The 20,263-nt window shown below is 49.0% G+C and overlaps 1 protein-coding gene across 1 annotated transcript in view; it reads left to right on the top strand.

The window, feature by feature from the left end:
• HMCN1 (hemicentin 1) overlaps positions 1–20,263 on the top strand; it is a 688,208-nt gene that overhangs the window by 207,294 nt on the left and 460,651 nt on the right. The window contains 1 exon segment of the mRNA XM_029617466.1: positions 3,267–3,530. Within this exon segment, the coding sequence (XP_029473326.1) occupies positions 3,267–3,530 (264 nt within the window).

Raw genomic sequence — 20,263 nt, 5'->3', positions numbered from 1 at the left:
TTAGACCTTCGTGCCCTAAACAAACATCTTCGAAAGGAGTTTAGAATGGTAACCTTAGGCTCTCTACTTCCTCTTCTCCAACAGGGGGATTGACTTTGCTCTCTGGATCTAAAAGACGTGTACATGCACATAGCAATTACCCTGTCTCACAGAAAGTACCTCCGGTCCCTCGTCGGAAATCAGCACTTCCAGTACTGAGTACTTCCGTTCGGTCTGGCATCAGCCCCTCGTGTCTTCATGAAATGCCTAGCAATAATAGCCGCATATTTAAGGTGACTATATATTCACGTCTACCCTTATCTAGACAATTGGTTACTGAGTTCTCAGTCTCCGGAGGCAGTTCTTCACTCCCTGCATCTCACTTGCAGGTACTACTGTCCTTGGGATTTCTAATCATCAGAAATCCAATCTGATTCCGTTTCAATCCCTTTCCTTTATCAGAGTGGATCTTGACACAATCCACTTGACAGCTTTCCTTCCCAGGGACCGAGCTCATACACTGGCAATGCTTGCACACACTATACAATCTCGCTGAACCACGACTGCTCGACATGTTCTCATCTTGTTGGGATGCATGGCGTCCTTGGTCCATGTTACACCAATGACTCGACTCACCATGCGAGTAACGCAATGGACATTAAAATCCCAGTGGTCTCAGGCCCACCATCCAATGTCCAACATTGTCCATGTCATCATGCAGCTTCGTCTCTCCCTGGCTTGGTGGATCCAAGAGTCCAACCTGCTCCGAAGGCTACCCTTTCAAGCTCCAGAACCTCACATAATTATGAAAACAGATGCTTCCACTCTAGGCTGAGGAGCACATATCAACTACCTGCAGACTCAGGGAACCTGGTCGGCAGCAGAAGCACAACATCAAATAAATTTTCTGGAGCTCAGGGTGATCAGATATGCCCTTCTAGCCTTCAAAGATTGCTTATCCAACAAAGCAATCCTAATCCAAAGAGACAATCAAGTAGCGATGTGGTATATCAACAAGCAGGGTGGAACCGGTTCCTACCTACTGTGTCAGGAAGTAGCACAAATTTGGGCTTTGGTTCTTTCTCATTTCATGCTACTGAGAGCGACCTACCTGGCAGGCGTGGACAATGTTCTAGCGGACAAACTCAATTGTACATTTCAGCCCCATGAGTGGTCCCTGAACCCTGCGGTGGCATAGCACATTTTTCAGAAATGGGGGTATCCGACTATTGACCTCTTTGCATCGATTCACAACCACAAGGTGGAGAACTTCTGCTCCCTATATTGCAGTTACAAGACTCCACCGAGGGACGCCTTCGCCCTCTCCTGGGCAACAGGTCTCCTGTATGCCTACCCTCCACTTCCTCTCATCAGCAGGACTCTCGTGAAGCTACGTCGGGACAAGGGCCTCATGATTCTCATAACCCCCTAATGGCCGCGTCAGGTTTGGTTTCCCATCCTTTGCGACCTCTCAGTCAGTCCACAAATTCGCCTGATATCTCAGAAGAACGGACAACTGCACCATCCCAGCCTTCAGGCCTTGTCACTGACAGCTTGGATGTTGAAAGGCTAATCTTGTGGCCTCTCAACCTCTCGGACTCAGTATCTCAAGTCCTGTAGCTTCACGAAAGCCTTCTACTAGAAGATCTTATCATTCTAAATGGAAAAGATTTTCATTGTGGTGTAATTCAAAGGAGTTAAATCCTTTTACCTGCCCCACTATGAAGTTTTTAGACTACCTCTGGCACATCTCGGAGTCAGGTCTGCAAACTTCCTCCATAAGAGTGCATGTCAATGCGGTGGCCGCCTTCCATAAGGACATAGGGGATGTCACTATTTTGACACAACCCTTAGTAGTGCACTTTATGAAGGGCTTACTGCACCTCAAGCCACTTCTCCGTCCTCCAGCCCCTGCTTGGGACCTTAATTTGGTGTTAGTGCGACTCATGAAACCTCCGTTTGAGCCTCCTTACTCCTGCGAGTGCTCTTCCTTCTTGCTTTGATGTCCGCTCGTAGGATCAGTGAGCTACAGATGCTGGTTACTTATCCCCCTTTCACGAAATTCCTTCATGACCGGGTGGTCCTTCGCACTAATCCTAAATTTCTGCCGAAAGTAGTCTCTGAGTTCCATTTGAATCATCTTTCCAAAACCCCACTCACATCCAGGTGAGTGGGCTCTGCATTCCCTGGACTGCAAGCGTGCACTAGCCTTTTATTTGGAATGCACTGCAGGCCATAGGAAGTCCACCCAGTTATTTGTCTCCTTTGATAAAATTAAACTGGGAATTTTAGTGGGAAAGCAGACCCTGTCCTCCTGGCTGGCGGACTGCATTTCCTTCTGCTACAAACAAGCAGACCTTCTGCTCCAGGGACGCGTTAAAGAGCACTCCATTAGAGCAATGGTAACATCGGTAGCACATCTTCGGTCTGTACCTCTTGCTGACATCTGCAGGGCTGCTACATGGAGTTCTCTCCACACCTTTGCATCCTATTATTGCCTGGAATAAAGGTGGCACAATTTATTCTCAGCTTAATACCCAACTTCCTTCCAACAGCCTGCTGGGAATTTCAGGCTGCCCGTTATCCAAAATCACCCCTGTTGTTGTGCCTGTTGCACGTCTTTGGGTGCTTTTGGTACAATGCTCGGGCATCCTCAGCTCGCTATTGACCCATATGTGAGGACTACCATCCTGCTTGTCCTGTGAGAAAACAGAGTTGCTTACCTGTAACAGGTGTTCTCACAGGACGGCAGGATGTTAGTCCTCATGAAACCTACCAGCCACCCCGCAGAGTTGGGTACGCTTGCGATTTATTTTATTTTTCACACAAACTTTTTACTATACATAAGACTGAAGGGAGACCCCTGCTGGATGCAGGGTTGGTACCATGCTGGGCATGCTCAGTGGTGCCAGTCAAAGTTCTAGAAACTTTGACAAAAATGTTCTGTGATTGGGCTCCATCCTGATGATGTCACCCATGTGTGAGGACTAACATCCTGCTGTCCTGTGAGAACAACTGTTACACGTAAGTAACTCTGCTTTTCTTGGCATACAACTTGCAATAGTCAGAGCACACAAAACAATGAGTAGCTACAGCATTTGATTATGGAATACTTATTGGTGTAGCTGGTAATGTTGTTCAGTCTTTGGGGGCAGCTGTGTTTTGTATTTGGTAAATCAAGGTTATTTGGAAAGCACTGCTGATCAAAGAATATATAACTTTCAAATGGAAGATAAATTGGAAGACTTTCTGTTTACCAACTACTCCATCCTTTCATTTGTTTACAGGAATACCTACATACATCCTGTTAAATACTACAGGGATCTCTCCTCCTGCAAGAGTGGATCATCTTGAACTTCTGAGTATCTCAGGCGGACTCCTCAAAACCCTTCCTGTGAGGTTCTACCCTGATCGCAAACCCTATGGCATATGGAACATAACTGAGTTCCTCCCCCCAGAAGAAGCCTTTTTTCTTAAAATAACCGGTTACGACAAAGATGATTACCTGTTCCAGAGAGTCTCGAGTGTTTCATTTTCTAGTATTATTCCAGGTAAGTGTTTTCCAGTGTTAAATGATTTTGTCATTTTGGTATTCATCCAGAGATGACCTCATATCTGCATGCATCAATATCTCCAACAAAATGGATCTCTCAAACACTGAATCTGCCATCTCCTCATGGTACAATATCACCCAAGACATTGCTGACCAACTATGCCCACTCACCTCTAAAGCCATAAACCCAGCGCACAACAATAAAAAAACCAATGGTTCACCCTCGAATTAAAGAAACAAAGACAATACCGAAAATACCCCTCACCCTCTTTACGAGCTTCATATTACGCCTCCATGCATACCTACAGGAATTTCATCCAAAAAACAAAACGGGATTTCTACGCCGATAAAATACACAACCTCCAATATGATGCCAAAGCCCTCTTCTCCATCTTATCTGACCTCACCAAAACCCCATTCCCACACATATCCGACATCGGCTCCAAAAACAAATGCAATGACTTAGCCCTCTTCTTCCAAAACAAAATTTCCACCCTTACAGTTAATTTTCCTCCAGACATCGCCAACTCCAGCTTCCTCCCTACCAACACCTTCGCATTTCTCGCCTTCTTTGAATCAACTTCTTCATCTGAAATAGAAACCCTCTTAAAGAAAACTAAACCTAACAATACCTAACCTGAAATTCAATACCTAACTGAAAAACAATACCTAACCTGAAATTCAGCTATCCCGTATTCTTACTTACCTGCGCCAAGTTCTTCTTCTCTCCCTATGTTTATCTCATCCTTCTTATCCCGCTGTACCACTATTTCCCCCCTCCATTATGCAATTTCTGGTTATTGACTATAAATTGACATTGGATATTGCCTTTGACAGTGAATAGCTCCTGCGTAATTTTTAAAAATTAATATATTTTGGTTATTATAGTTAATGAAGTTAGCATTTTACCCTGGAAACCCGTTATTTTTTTTGTAAAGCCTGTAGCTGTTAAATGTTTTTTCTGTTTAACCTGTTATATGTAAAGCCTGTTGCTAATTTATTGTTTTACTGTAAACCGAGGTGATGTATAACTATACGTACCGTGGTATATAAAAATCTATAAATAAATAAATAAATAAATAAATAAACCCTCCTCTCATCCCTCTGAAACCATCCCCACCAAACTACTACTCACCATTCCCAATATAATAGCTAAACCCATCTCTGAAATAATCAACTGCTGCTCACTAACACAAGGTAGCGTCCCCCCATTCTAAAACAGGTAGCCATCAAACCGATTCTCAAGAAACACAACCTTGACCCCTCAGATCTCTCCAATTAGACCCATCTCTAATCTGCCCTTCCTAGCTAAAGTCACTGAAAAAATAGTCAACATATGTCTCTCTGAATACCTTGACCATCACAAGATTTTCTCCACATCCCAATTTGACTTCCATAAACACCTCAGTACAGAAACACTTCTATCCTTAACAGATAACACACTCAAAGGAATAGATAGCGGAACTCCTATATCCTGGTTATGCTAGATATTTCAGCTGCATTCGATACTATCAGCCACAACATTCTCATTAGTCTTCTCTCAGACATTGGCATCACAGGAACAGCACTACTCTGGCTAAAATCCTACTTAGAAACAGACACTATAAGGTCATTCTAGACAACCATGAATCCGACCCTATTAACCTTAACCGTGGCGTCCCCCAAGGCTCCTCGTTATCCTCTATCCTCTTCAACATCTATATGTTACCCCTTTCCAAACTCCTCTCAAACATAGGCATTACCCACTACATATATGCAGATGACGTCCAAATTCTCATCCCTTTCACGGACTCTTTACATAAAGCCCTTCAGACCTAGGACAACTGCCTCACCACCATCAACCAACTTCTCACAAAAATGAACTTAGCCCTTAACCCTCACAAAACTGAACTAATTGTCATCTCCCCCAACCCACACATTTACTCAAACCTCCTGTTATGGAGTCTCAGTTTAGTGGACTCTTGGGCCGACCTGGAGAGACTTGGAAAGGTGTTCACTGTCTCTGGTACACCACAGGCCGGGAGGCAGATGTCAGGCAGGACGTAGATGATGCTCTTCACCCTGGAAGCTGGTGCTCCCCTGGGAGAAGCCCGTAGGAGCCCAGCTGCTGGGACTTAGGTGAGGTTTCACCCCTGGAAGCTGGAGTCCCCCTGGGAGGAGCCCGTAGGGGCCCAGCCACTGGGACTTAGGCGAGTAGTGGAACTTGAGACTGTAGCGAGCAGGCTGGTGAGCTGGACTAGGAACTGGAACCAGACAAGGACAGTGGGCAAGGCTGTAGTAAGGCTCGGATACTGGAACCAGGCAGGAACTATAGCAAGTCTCGGGTACTGGAACCAGGCAGGAACTGTAGCAAACAGGCAGGATCCTAGACAGGTACTGTAGCAAGCAAGCAAAGTCCAGGCAAGTACTGTAGCAGGCGGACAGGATCCAGGCAGCTACTGTAGCAAGCAAGCAGGAACGGAGCGAGTTCCTAGGCAACCCACTCCGGGGCACGGAGGAACTGGGAACCGGATGGTAACCCCGTTGCAAGGCAAAGACTGAATGTCCGCGGCCAGCTTATCAAGGCTGCGGTGTCTGACGTCAGGAATCGGGCGGAGTCAGCAATGGCAGGAACAGGCCTAGAAAAGCATCCGAGTGGTGCGCACACATGCCTAAGGGCAGGGCATCCATGGGAGGCTTCCCGGCGGCATTGCCCCCACAGGGACGCCGCCGAACAGGCCACGAAGTAGGCCACCAGGAGCGGGAACCAGTCCAGGAACATGGAGGTAAGGGTCTGGGCGCAGGACTCGCAGTTAGAACCGTAACACTTCCCTCTGCTTCCCAAACCCATTTCCCTACACACACGAAGCCTAGGTATCACTATTGACAACCAACTATCCTTAAAACCATTCATCAAAGCCACCCTAAAAGACAGCTACTTCAAGCTACACATTTTGAAGAAATTAAGACCCCTCTTACATCTCACTGATTTCCACACTGTGCTCCAGACGATCATCTTCTCCAAAATTGATTACTATAACTCCCTCCTCCTAGGCCTCCCTGCCTCCACCCTCAAACCCCTACAACTTATACAGAACGCTACAGCCCGAGTACTAACCAACACTCGCAAGAATGACCACATTACACCCATACTGAAAGATCTCCATTGGCTTCCTATCACCTCGAGACTACAATACAAAACCTTATCCCTCATACATAAGTCCCTAGTAAATGAAAACACGCAATGGCTACACGATTCTCTCAAATTCCATTCCTCCAGCAGACCCACACGAACTGCCTATCAAGGAACCCTCCACGTACCCTTCCCTAAGCACAAACAATTCGCCTCCACAAAAAAGAGAGCGTTCTCAATAGCAGGTCCCACAATTTGGAATCCCATGCCCCCCGAACTCCATATAGAATCTTGCACAACCAAATTAAAAAAAAATAATTAAAAACATTTATTTATTTATTTATTTATTTATTTTTAGATTTTTATATACCGGTGTTCCTGTATTAAAATACAGATCACATCGGTTTACATTGAAACATAAAAATTACGCCAAGAGGCGGTACATATAACAAGGTTATAGAACTTGGAAAACATGGAAAACAGGTTCGAAAAATAACATTGAGAAAATTGTAAAGTCTCTTTGAGAAACCAAATCATAAAATCATAAAATAAGGTGTAATTGTCTAAGATAAATATATATATATAAATATAAGATAAATATATAAATATAAATAAAGATAAGATAAAACATGGCTGTTCCAACAGGCCTTCCTGTAACCCATACACACCCTACCTCTGCATAAATCATAGCTAATTTCCTTTAAACACTACCGTCCAATTTGTACATAATTTGTTCTCATCCCCTGTTTTCCCCTCCCACTTAACATATTTAATGCCGGCTCCAGTTCTTTATTCTTCCCCTTTGTTGTTGCCATGCGTTCCTTGGAATTTGTTATTTGTTATGCCGTGTATTTAGGTGCTTTGTTCCTTGTTTCCTGTAAACCGATACGATGTGAAAACGGCTATCGGTATATAAAAGCTATTAAATAAATAAAATAAATAAATTCATGAACTGGCACCCTTAGAATTGGACTCTCTCCCTTTATCTTCAGTGCTAGTATGTAAGTTTTCCCATTGCCCTGTTAATGTTCCTCCTTCTGGTTTTGTTAAAGGCTGCTGCCTTAGGGCACAGGTGTCCTAACCAGGAAGACAAATAATGGGTCTTGCCGTTTTTGATGCATGCTCTTTCTTTGTGCCTGCCAGTTTCTGTTTTGTAGTCTTCAAAACCATTCAGTAGAACAGAAACTTTGCAGCCCTAATTGTCTCCCAGCACTCCAGCTGTTGAAAAAGGCAACTACACTTTGATCTCTCAATTTGACCTGCTGCAGTCTACCCATGTTGTCCTCTGACAGCTGTAGCACCCCAAGTACAAACTTATTACAATGTCCAGAGTATGAAAATACATCCAGAAGTGTAAAATAGTAAACAATTACATTACAAAAATTGCCCAGACTTGCAGATTCAATGTTTGTGTTTGAGGTCTCACTGTTAATGGTTTCATGAGCGTATGTTCTTAATTTAGTTTCAGTTTTAGTTAGTAGGATATGAATCCAACCTTTTTGATCCAGATGCACAGGGCTCAATTTTTAATAGTTTGTGACTATCACAAATGTTCTAGCTTGCAGAAAAGGGAGCAGCATTCCTTAGGCAAATGAGTAACATTTATATATATGTAGTAACATATGTGAAGTCAATGTTCATTAAGCCAGTGAGTGGAGAAGCTAGTATCCAGATAAAGTTAGCCAAATATACAGTGGCATTGAACATAATATGGGCATCCAGGACCTCACTTACTCGCATCCGCCCTCTTTCACAAATCAAGAACACTTATAACAGAGATTGGGTTAAACAGGGCTGCAGCTTTATTAAATACCATGGAGGCCCGAGCCTCACAAACAATAACATTCATAGCTTTAAATGACCGACCCCTAACCGTCCGCCGCCTTTCCAGCAAGACAGTCAGCACCAGCCACCCGGCTTGTCCCTCCAGCCCGTACACCACGTTCAGACCCCCGCCTCCTTCCAGCAAGAAGCCAAACGGTGGACCCCCGCCACTAGCGAGCAAGGAGTCAGGCCAAATGGGTCCCCGCCTCCTCCTAGCAAGGAGCCTGCACCTGATAACAACCCCAGTTGTCACAAATTTATCAGGCAACCATCCTGCCCATTAACAATTGTAAACTTTAGCAGCTCGGGCCATCCGCCATAGACACTGGTAATGAACCCGTGACCCCCAAAGATGTGGTCCTGATTACTACGGAAATAAATCCTCCAAGGCCTCCTGAATCGAATTTAGAAAAAGGTCCATTCCAATAAATGACAGGTGGACCCCATCCTTGCCAAACAGTCCCGTGACCTTACCCCAGGACCACTCATACCAAATGTGTCTGCCCCCCAGGTGTGCCAACCAGGAACCTATTTGCTGGTTGGCCTTGGCCCTACTCCGCTGCCAGATCACTCTCTCCGATTCAGCAGGCCTTAAAATGATGTCTGACCAGAAAAGCACCGTGGACGGCAACAGAATAGACACAGTCATCAAATCCTTCCAGACCATGCTGATGAACTGTCTTCCTGACAGTTTTCCCCAATCGTTCCCCCCCAGGTGGATCACTACCGCCTGCGGCTGCCCCAGCCATTCCCGCCCACGCTGCACACAGTCAATCAAATCATCCCACAACATTCCCCACCTCCCTAGCCAATGCACCCTCACCCCCCCTGCACTGCAAGTCCAAATGAGGCCCATACAGTCGTCCACACTCATGTTTATGCGCCCAGTGAATGTAGGAATGCCCGATGATCCACGCGGACTTCCCAGCGTGCTCCGCACCTGTAAGGAAACCACAGTTAAACACCGCTCACATTCGCTGAGGCCTGGGATGGATGTAACCCTCATACGCGCCCCGAACGCCACCTGCCAATCCTGCGGATCACACTCGCAGACAACCTTGCCGATGCCGCTGAAGTTGCCGCCCCGATCCGGAAAGAGTGTGTTCCGAACGACCTAATATCCAACCCCACAGCTGACAATGTTAACCGAAGAACCATCTCAAACTGGTACTTCGTTAAAGGTCGCATGTCCGCATGTACTAGAAAATGGGCCGATCCCGCAATCCAAGACTGACAATACTGCGCCGCGTTAGCCACTGGGCAAGAACGCAAGCCAGGAGCCGCCTGCAACATGACCAGCGAGCCCTTGCCTTGCTGATCAGTCTTGGACCTCGGAATGCATATTGAAACCGATGAACTGGTAACCACCACGTGTTTTGCCAGGAGTCTGGGGAACTCCACGCTGGACATGGACCTCGCAACAAGTTCACTAACCCTGAATGCTCCGAAAAACACGAAAACAAACTCCATCCGAAACAGCACTGTTTCATAAGGCGAAAAGCAAACACTCGATAACGAGTCCAAGAGCAACAACAAAATATCATGAATGATAGGCCAACGCCTGTCCACTCCCCTCCCCGATTCTCTAGACCAACCAGCCAACAGTCTCCTGACCAGGAAACCCCACCCATGAGCACGCATGAAGAAAGAGAACCCAGATAGCTGCCTGCTCACCGCCGCTTTCGAGCGACCGTCCCTCCTAGCATGCTCCAGAAAACGCAAAACTGAAACATCCAAAACCAGACCCCCCCACCCACCTCGCGGAAGATAAGAATTCTACCACCTTGCGTGTCCCGCCCACATAGGAGAACCACGAGGATGGGGCTAGTGACGACCGCAACAGTTTCCAGGCTTCCGGGAACCAAACCTCCAGAGGAAAGACGGCACCGAAGACCCACGGGGTTCCGCATCCAGGGCCAGCTCTCGGAACAAGTCCCACTTGAAACGAGAAAGAGAATCGGCGACACTGTTAGCAACACCCGGCACGTGCCGAGCCCAAAGAGTTACATTCAATGACATACATTGCATCACCAACTCCCTCAACAATTCCGAGACCAATAGACACCTTGCTGCCCTCTTGTTGATCACCTCCACCACACCCAGGTTGTCGCACCAAAACACAACTCTCTTACCCCACAACCTCAGACCCCAGAAGTGCAAAGCCACCACAATCGGAAACGATTCCAAAAAAGTGATGTTCCTGGTGACCCCCGATACCACCCACTCCTCCGGCCAACCCGCAGCACACCATGACCCTTGGAAATAAGCCCCAAACCCCACCGCCCCAGCAGTATCTGTATACAACTCCAAAGCATGATTGGACATGGGATCAGATTGCCAAAATTCCGACCCGTGGAAATCAACCAAAAATCTGTCCCAAACCTGCAAATCCTCACGGATCGGCGCAGTCACCCATACCCTGTGATTCCGCTTGTGCACCCCGGACATAGCAAATGACAGTCTTCGCAAAAACACCCGGCCCATTGGGATCACCCAGCATGCAAAATTAAGGCTGCCCACCAATGATTGTACCTCCAGCAAAGACAATTTTGACCGCTCCAAAGCCTTCTGCACCAAGCCCCGCAACCGATGCACTTTGTCTTCCGGTAACCGCGACAACATTGCTACCGAATCCAACTCAATCCCCAGGAATGCCAATCTTGAACACGGACTTTCCATCTTACCAGATGCCAAAGGAATTCCGAATTCACCCGCGACATCCTGGACACACCGCAGCAGATTCCCACAATCATCCGAATCTGCTTTGCCGACGAACAAACAATCGTCCAAATAATGCACGATGTTCTGGGACCCCGAACTGCTCCCTACAACCCAGTTCAGGAACGAACTAAAGGCCTCAAAATACGCACACGCAATAGAACAGCCCATCGGCATGCACTTATCGAAATAAAATGCCTGGTTAAATCGAAAACCCAGCAGACGGAAACTCCCCGGGTGCACCGGCAACAACTGGAAAGCGGACTCTATGTCCGCCTTAGCCATCAAGGCACCTGGACCACAGCTCCTGAACCTGCACACGGCCGAATCAAAAGAAGCATAACGGATGACACACAACTCCTTGGGGATGCAATCATTGACCGACCCACCCTCAGGAAATGACAGGTTATGGATTAGCCGATACTTCCCCACCTCCCTCTGTGGAACAACCGCCAACGGGGACCAAATCATATCTGGCAGCGGAGGAGTAGCAAACGGACCCGCAATCCAGCCCAAAACGATCTCAGACTGCAACTTAGCCTCCACCACCTGCAACAACCGCTTCACCAATGGACAATTTACCCCCTCCCCCACCAGCCCTGGACCCGAACATGGAATAGAGAAACCCACCGTAAACCCCTCTAACAACAACGAAGCCGCCCCTCGTACCAGATAAACCCGCAACCAAGGGAGCAACACCTCAATTCTAATGGGAGTATCTGCCCTAGCTGAAACATCACTTGCCCAGTCCTTTGGAACCAGGGGCCGCCCCCATTCCATCCCCCTGCCACTTAACGCAACGAGAGGAGGGGTGACCCGCCCCGCAAGAGGCACACGCGTGCTGGAACTTACAGTTGGGGAAAAGGCAGGAAGATCTGTTGAATTTCCAACAGACGTCACTAACGCCAGGACCCGACTTGCCCGCGCCAATTGCGGATGGCCCCTGCAGAAAAGGCCGGCTAGAACCACTCCCCTGGGAGCCCACAGCTCCAGAACCACTTGACTGTGTCTTTGATGCCATCTGCTTCAACCAGAGCCCCACATCCTGGGTGCCCCAGGACATGAACCTATTTTTCTCCATGCGATCCTGAAAACGTTCATCGTAGTTCAACCACGACCACCCTTCGTACATCTTGCTCGCAGCCAGAATCGCGTCTGCATACGCCAGCAAGGGACCATACTGCGTCGGGTCCTGATGTCCGATGATGCTAGCTAATCGCAAAAACGCACGTATCCAGTTGTGGACGTTTCGAGCCACCTTCATCTGAGTTCCGGGAAAATGGTCACTCTTCTTACGCCTTTTCTTCTCCCGTCTCCTCCCCATACGACCCTTCAACAACTGAAAAATATCAATAAACCTCTGTCTACAGATCTTCTTCCGCATGGAACGTGGCACTTCCTCCCATAGTTCCGTTAAGGCAACTAGAGCAGGTGCATTCCTCTCCGCCTCCTTACCCGAAACACCCACAACCACCGACCTCACCGAGTCCGACGAGGATGAAGAGTGGACAACGATGAGGAAGCGGTAGACTCCGAGGAGCTGGACCGCGCACGCTTCTTTTTTCGACTTACCTTTCTTACGCACTGCAGTCTTGACCTTGGCATCCACGCCCTCGACATTCGCCGTTTCCCGGACACCCTGGTCCGGTACGTCGCCGCTGACCTCTCGCAACCCACCACCAGGAACACCCAACTCCCCCCTATCCTTGGCCCTAGGAAAAAGGACAAACTCACCCACGGAGGCCTCACCGCTGCCGCCAATCCCGGGTCCTCCACACGAGCCAACGGCGCCCGCAGCTCCGCCAGATCCGCTGTAGACCTCCATTCTTCCTGACGCGATGTGCCTGGCTCATCCCAGGATCACTCCGCCTGTGGGGAGATAAAGCCATACGCAGGAGGAGGCACCACCCCCGGAGAAAAACCCCGCACCCCAGCCGTTACTCCCTCCCGGATTTCTGAGAAACCCCAATCCCTGCCCCCCTTTCAGGCCCCCCCCAACCTGCAATAGGATCCCCAGCATTCCGACCTCGACTAACCTACCCCCTCGACCGGACTGTGTATTGACACGAGTCCTCACCCTCGCCCCTCGAAGGCCCCCATCCAGAAACTGGAAAGCATGGACCAACTTCCGGCAAAACCCCCTGAGGCCGCCCATCCTCTCCCCCCCCCCCCCCCATTAACTCCCCGCGCCCTACGGTTGCAGACTCCAGATCCGGGGCCCGCCACCCCTTCGGAGCCATTGTAGGAGGCCCACTGCCAAAGCCCCGCAAGTGGACGCCCCCTGACCGACCCCTCATCGACCTTGTCCCCTTTCGTGTTGGCTCTGCCGCGAAAATCACCTCTGGGCCCATCCCAGCACTCGCCTCCAGAAGATCTAATGACCTTGCTGCACCTCCCACTAAAGGCCCAACACTGCTCCCCACTCCGCTGCCTGCACCCTCCCCCCCAGCCAATTCTCCCCCCCATCCCAAACCCCCAAAATGAACATGCGCACAGGACCGTGAACGAGGGGCTCGAGACCCCCTCCCCCTACCTGCACCTCTCGCAGGCACAGGAAACACCGGAACAACTTGCTCCTCGGCCCCCCATCCCTCTCCCGCCAAGTCAAATGATGCAAGTGGCCTAGATCTCCCCCCCAAACCTCCCCGAACCTTCGCAGCCCAGGTGTCACTCACCCGTCCAACTCCGCTTCCCAAATCAGTCCGCCCCAGCGCTGGCTCAGTTCCGATCACCTCCCCGACATTCCCTGGAACCCACACTGCTTCCTCCATCCTCCGACCAAAACACCACCTCAGAACCACGCTCACCTCCAAACCAGCCGGCAAAATTGAGCGTCCAGTTTTGAACCCGCGAGCCGCAGGCCAATTTCAATTTTTTTTTTCTTTTTCTTTTTTTACTTTTTTTAACTTTTGGGACCTCCGACTTAATCTCGCCATGATATTAAGTCAGAGGGTGCTCAGAAAAGCAGTTTTTTACTGCTTTTCTGTGCACTTTCCTGGTCCTGGGAGAAATTAGCGCCTACCTTTGGGTAGGCGCTAATTTCTGAAAGTAAAATGTGCGGCTTGGCTGTATCGCGCGGGAATGACTAATAGGGCCATCAACATGCATCTGCATGTTGATGGCCCTATTAGGTACGGGAGGTTGGATGCATGTTTTCGACGCGCTATTACCCCTTACTGAATAAGGGGTAAAGTTAGCGCGTCAAAAACGCGCGTCCAATCGGCCTATTACTGAATATTGAAAAAGAAATGTAGGTGGGCCATGTAGCAGGCCAAGCACCTGTTATTTGTCTCTCTTCCCCCTCCCCCGATATAAAAAGTAAAATCATGGGCCAGATCTCCATCCCTTAATCTAAACCCCCAAAAGGGTACCTGAAGCCCAGTTGGAGACGGAAAAGCTCTTGTCTCACCCTGTGGGGCTGAATGTTAAGCACCAATTTCGCTGACAGCTATCAGCCAATCCCTATTCAGAACTTCATATTGCATGCAGATTGGCTGTTTCTCTGTCAATGAGTTTTGCATGAGGATTGGTCACTTCACTGACCAATCTCCATGCAGAACTTACTGACAAGAAAGTGGCTAATTCCATTCAGTATGGCTTTCTAAATGGGATGACTTATACTTAAGTGAAGTGAATAAATGAATACTAAGTCCAGTACTTCCATGCCGCCACCTTTTGATGTGGCATGGCCAAACTGGGCTCCTCCTGGAGTGGAATGGCAGCTGGACTGGAGTCCCTTGAAGTTGGCAGAGGGCTAGACAAGGCAGGTTCCCACCGGGACACGGCTGTGCCTTCTGATTCTTCCTGGAAGGGCTCAGCTGGAAAAGAATGCACTTGTTGGAATAGGTCTATTACACTGGATTGTTCCTCCTGGAGCGGATCATCTGGATTGGAGTCCTCCAGATGCTGAGGTAGAACTATGGTTGCAGGATAAAGCTTTCTTTGAAGCAGAGGTTTTAAGAGGATTTTCACTTCACTTACTGGCTGATAAGAAGTGCTGAAGGTACCTGGAGACAGAACAGCAAGCTGGCATAGACTCTGTAGAACAGAAAGAGCTGGATTCTGAAATGGCAGGCAGAAAAGTTTTGCAAGTTTCTTTCTTAGCTGTCCGTCTTAAGCTCGTTAACAGGTTGCTGCAATCACATGTGGTTTTCTGGCTCTAGAGCAGGATTAATTAGCTATGCTGGCTGGCCTCACGGCTTCTACCCACAGGGACAGAACTGGATTAAGCAGTGCTTTCACTTGCCTCAGGCGTTTTAAGCTGGAATCACAAGAAGGTTTTACTTTTCCAGGTAAAGATTTTAATATCTTTGAACCTGCTGTGATGGAATTAATTGTGCAGTTTAAATTATCTTGACCATTAGAAGCAGAACCTAAATTGGGGTCAGGCAAGCTGGGGTTTTCAGTGCTTCTGTTTCCCCCTGGTTCCATGCGCTGAATTCAACAGGAAATTCTGCTTTTTCAGGTAAGATTTAAACCACTTGAACAGGCTATGGTTGAATTAGTTTTGTGATTTAAATTAGCTTGGTACATAGGAACAGAATTAAAATTGGTCAGACAGGCTTGCATTTCCAGTGCTTTTATTTGGCAACTTACAGCCTTCAGGGACACTGAGTTCCAAAAAGCTGAGGCCAGAGGTTTCTATAGCAGTTTTATGTGGCTTAGATAGCACCACCCAATGCTCACATGAAAAGCAAGTCTTCAGTGTCTTAGAACTACACTGTGAACATCTCCAGCTTTCAGTGTTAAAAGCAGGACATTGAAAGTGCTGAAAAATCTTGAAAGGACCCTCATCAAAACAAACAAGACAGAAAAAATATCTTTCTAAGGGGGTTTGGTAGACAGGAGTCAGGAACAAAATTACTCTCATTCGGGCCTGTACAGTAAAGTACGCTCAGGCCGAGCCACTGTTAGCCCTCGTTTGGACGCACATTTTCCATGCGCTATTTTTACCCCTTCAAGCCGCACATTTTACTTTCAGAAATTAACGCCTGCCACCGGGAAAGTGTACAGAAAAGCTGAAAAAAACTGCTTTTCTGTACACCCTCTGACTTAATATCATAGCAATATTAAGTCGGAGGCCCCAAAGATAAAAAAAATTAAAAAATTAAATCTGCCCACAGCCCGCGGGTTGGAAAACGGATGCTCAATTTTACCTGCATCCGTTTTCCGAACCAGTGGCTGTCAGCGGGTTCGACAACCAACGCCGGTAAAATTAAGCGTCGGCTGTCAAACCCGCTGACAGACGCAGCTTCTGTCAATAAGGAGGCGCTATGGACGCGCTAGTGTCCCTAGCGCCTCCTTTTTACTGTAGGCCCTAATTTGCATGCCTTAGCTTAGTGAATCGTGCGCCCAGGAGAGTGGGCGCTTGCCGGCTCTCCCGCAAGATTTACTGTATCAGCCTGATTGGAAACTGAAAAAAAAATGGTCTTTGACTCACTAACAGGGCTAAGGGTCTCATACCCACTTTTGTAAGTGAGTGATGATCTTATCATTCCTTCAGCGGTTCCAGAGTTCAGGAAACCCACCTGGGGAGCGGCACAGGACTCCAAGCCAGGACTTGGAGCATGACAAGTGCCAGTCTTCCACCTAGCCAGTCCCCTCCCCCACAGGTTGAGCCCTTGAGTTCTGGGGGCCAGTAGGTCTCTGCGGTAGCAGTACATCATAGTGGTGAGTCCGGATAAGCTGGAACATAATTAAGCAAGGCTGAAGGCAGGGCCAGACAGGCACAGCTGGGCAGGCAAGGCCAGATAGACAAGGTATTAGGGATGTGAATCGTTTTCCATATCGTCTTAACGATAGAAATCGTGTGGCAGGGCAAGAAAATCGTCTTAGGCACGATTTTTTAGTTAAAAAATCGTTAAAAATCGTTTTTTCCGATTAGTGCGCACTAACTCGAGTTAGTGCGCACTAACGGGAGTTAGTGCGCACTAACTGGGAGTTAGTGCGCACTAACTGAAAATGATACAATTTGACACTTTTCAGGTCAGTTAAGGTCAGTTTAGGAATGAATATGTATTCCTATTGGCTGCCCTCTTATTTATTCATGTTACCAAGTTTCCTACTGACAGTATATGGGGGATGGGAAATGGAAACAGTTGGTAGCTTGACAAAACAAGTAATGTGATCAGTCAATGTGACTAGAACTTGTGCCCTAACCCTGATACCAGGGGTATTGTGATCTTCCTGCACACAGTGCCCTATCCCTATTAATACCAGGAGTGTTGTGATCTTCCTGCACACAGTGCCCTATCCCTAATACCAGGGGTGTTGTGATCTTCCTGCACACAGTGCCCTATTCCTGATACTGGGGGTGTTGTGATCTTCCTGCACACAGTGCCCTATTCCTGATACCGGGGGTGTTGTGATCTTCTTGCACACATCCCGGTATCAGGGATAGGGCACTGCATGCAGGAAGATCACAACACTCCTGGTATTAATAGGGATAGGGCACTGCATGCAGGAAGATCACAACACTCCTGGTATTAATAGGGATAGGGCACTGCATGCAGGAAGATCACAACACCCCTGGTATCAGGGATAGGGCACTGTGTGCAGGAAGATCACAATACCCCGGAGGAGTGAGGGTCAGGCAGCTCCCCCCTGTCTGTGAAGCCAGCCTCTCACTAGTAATGCAGGGAGGGAGCTGTCTCAGACTTCACCATCCTCCCCCCCCCTCACCCACACACCATTCACTAGCTGGGACATGGGGGAAGTCAGGAGTGAGGGTCAGGCAGCTCCCCCCTGTCTGTGAAGCCAGCCTCTCACTAGTAATGCAGGGAGGGAGCTGTCTCAGACTTCACCATCCTCCCCCCCCCCCTCACCCACACACCATTCACTAGCTGGGACATGGGGGAAGTCAGGAGTGAGGGTCAGGCAGCTCCCCCCTGTCTGTGAAGCCAGCCTCTCACTAGTAATGCAGGGAGGGAGCTGTCTCAGACTTCACCATCCTCCCCCCCCCCCTCACCCACACACCATTCACTAGCTGGGACATGGGGGAAGTCAGGAGTGAGGGTCAGGCAGCTCCCCCCTGTCTGTGAAGCCAGCCTCTCACTAGTAATGCAGGGAGGGAGCTGTCTCAGACTTCACCATCCTCCCCCCCCCCCTCACCCACACACCATTCACTAGCTGGGACATGGGGGAAGTCAGGAGTGAGGGTCAGGCAGCTCCCCCCTGTCTGTGAAGCCAGCCTCTCACTAGTAATGCAGGGAGGGAGCTGTCTCAGACTTCACCATCCTCCCCCCCCCCTCACCCACACACCATTCACTAGCTAGGACATGGGGGAAGTCAGGAGTGAGGGTCAGGCAGCTCCCCCCTGTCTGTGAAGCCAGCCTCTCACTAGTAATGCAGGGAGGGAGCTGTCTCAGACTTCACCATCCTCCCCCCCCCCCCCCACCCACACACCATTCACTAGCTGGGACATGGGGGAAGTCAGGAGTGAGGGTCAGGCAGCTCCCCCCTGTCTGTGAAGCCAGCCTCTCACTAGTAATGCACGGAGGGAGCTGTCTCAGACTTCACCATCCTCCCCCCCCCCCCCTCACCCACACACCATTCACTAGCTGGGACATGGGGGAAGTCAGGAGTGAGGGTCAGGCAGCTCCCCCCTGTCTGTGAAGCCAGCCTCTCACTAGTAATGCAGGGAGGGAGCTGTCTCAGACTTCACCATCCTCCACCCCCCCCTCACCCACACACCATTCACTAGCTGGGACATGGGGGAAGTCAGGAATGAGGGTCAGGCAGCTCCCCCCTGTCTGTGAAGCCAGCCTCTCACTAGTAATGCAGGGAGGGAGCTGTCTCAGACTTCACCATCCTCCCCCCCCCCTCACCCACACACCATTCACTAGCTGGGACATGGGGGAAGTCAGGAGTGAGGGTCAGGCAGCTCCCCCCTGTCTGTGAAGCCAGCCTCTCACTAGTAATGCAGGGAGGGAGCTGTCTCAGACTTCACCATCCTCCCCCCCCCCCCCCTCACCTACATACCATTCACTAGCTGGGACATGGGGGAAGTCAGGAGTGAGGGTCAGGCAGCTCCCCCCTGTCTGTGAAGCCAGCCTCTCACTAGTAATGCAGGGAGGGAGCTGTCTCAGACTTCACCATCCTCCCCCCCCCCCCTCACCCCACACACCATTCACTAGCTGGGACATGGGGGAAGTCAGGAGTGAGGGTCAGGCAGCTCCCCCCTGTCTGTGAAGCCAGCCTCTCACTAGTAATGCAGGGAGGGAGCTGTCTCAGACTTCACCATCCTCCTCCCCCCCCCCTCACCCACACACCATTCACTAGCTGGGACATGGGGGAAGTCAGGAGTGAGGGTCAGGCAGCTCCCCCCTGTCTGTGAAGCCAGCCTCTCACTAGTAATGCAGGGAGGGAGCTGTCTCAGACTTCACCATCCTCCCCCCCCCCCTCACCCACACACCATTCACTAGCTGGGACATGGGGGAAGTCAGGAGTGAGGGTCAGGCAGCTCCCCCCTGTCTGTGAAGCCAGCCTCTCACTAGTAATGCAGGGAGGGAGCTGTCTCAGACTGGTATCAGGGTTAGGGCACTGTGTGCAGGAAGATCACAACACTCCTGGTATTAATAGGGATAGGGCACTGTAAGAGATGACTGTAGTAGATTGAATAAAGATCTGATGTTTCTGCTCTCCTCACACCAAACAAAAACAACACACAAGCAGAGAAGCCCTTCTTACAAAGCTGAGCTAGTGAGTTAAGTAGGAGGAAAAGTAAACATACTGGTGCCAGTGTGGCTACTTAAAAAATACACTTACCAACAATCAATTACATATATTTGAACTGTGTACAGTTCCAGCCAGGACCACCTTTCTAAAATGCACAGTGATTGGCAAATTCAACATGCACTAGCATTTCAGGTGCCTGCTAACAAAAATAATAAACAAACAAGTTCTAGTCACGTGAGTGCTGATCATTACATTACTTTTTTTGTCAAGCTTCCAACTGTTTCCATTTCACATCCCCCCAACCATTACCTCAGTATTAGCCTTGGTAACATCAATAGATAAGAGCACAGCCAGCCAATAGGAATACATACATACATATTCATTCCTAAGTGACCTTTACT

This window comes from Rhinatrema bivittatum, chromosome 10 (assembly GCF_901001135.1).
Source record: "Rhinatrema bivittatum chromosome 10, aRhiBiv1.1, whole genome shotgun sequence".
NCBI classification, from domain to species: domain Eukaryota; kingdom Metazoa; phylum Chordata; class Amphibia; order Gymnophiona; family Rhinatrematidae; genus Rhinatrema; species Rhinatrema bivittatum.
This window is presented reverse-complemented; position numbering and strand designations above follow the sequence as displayed.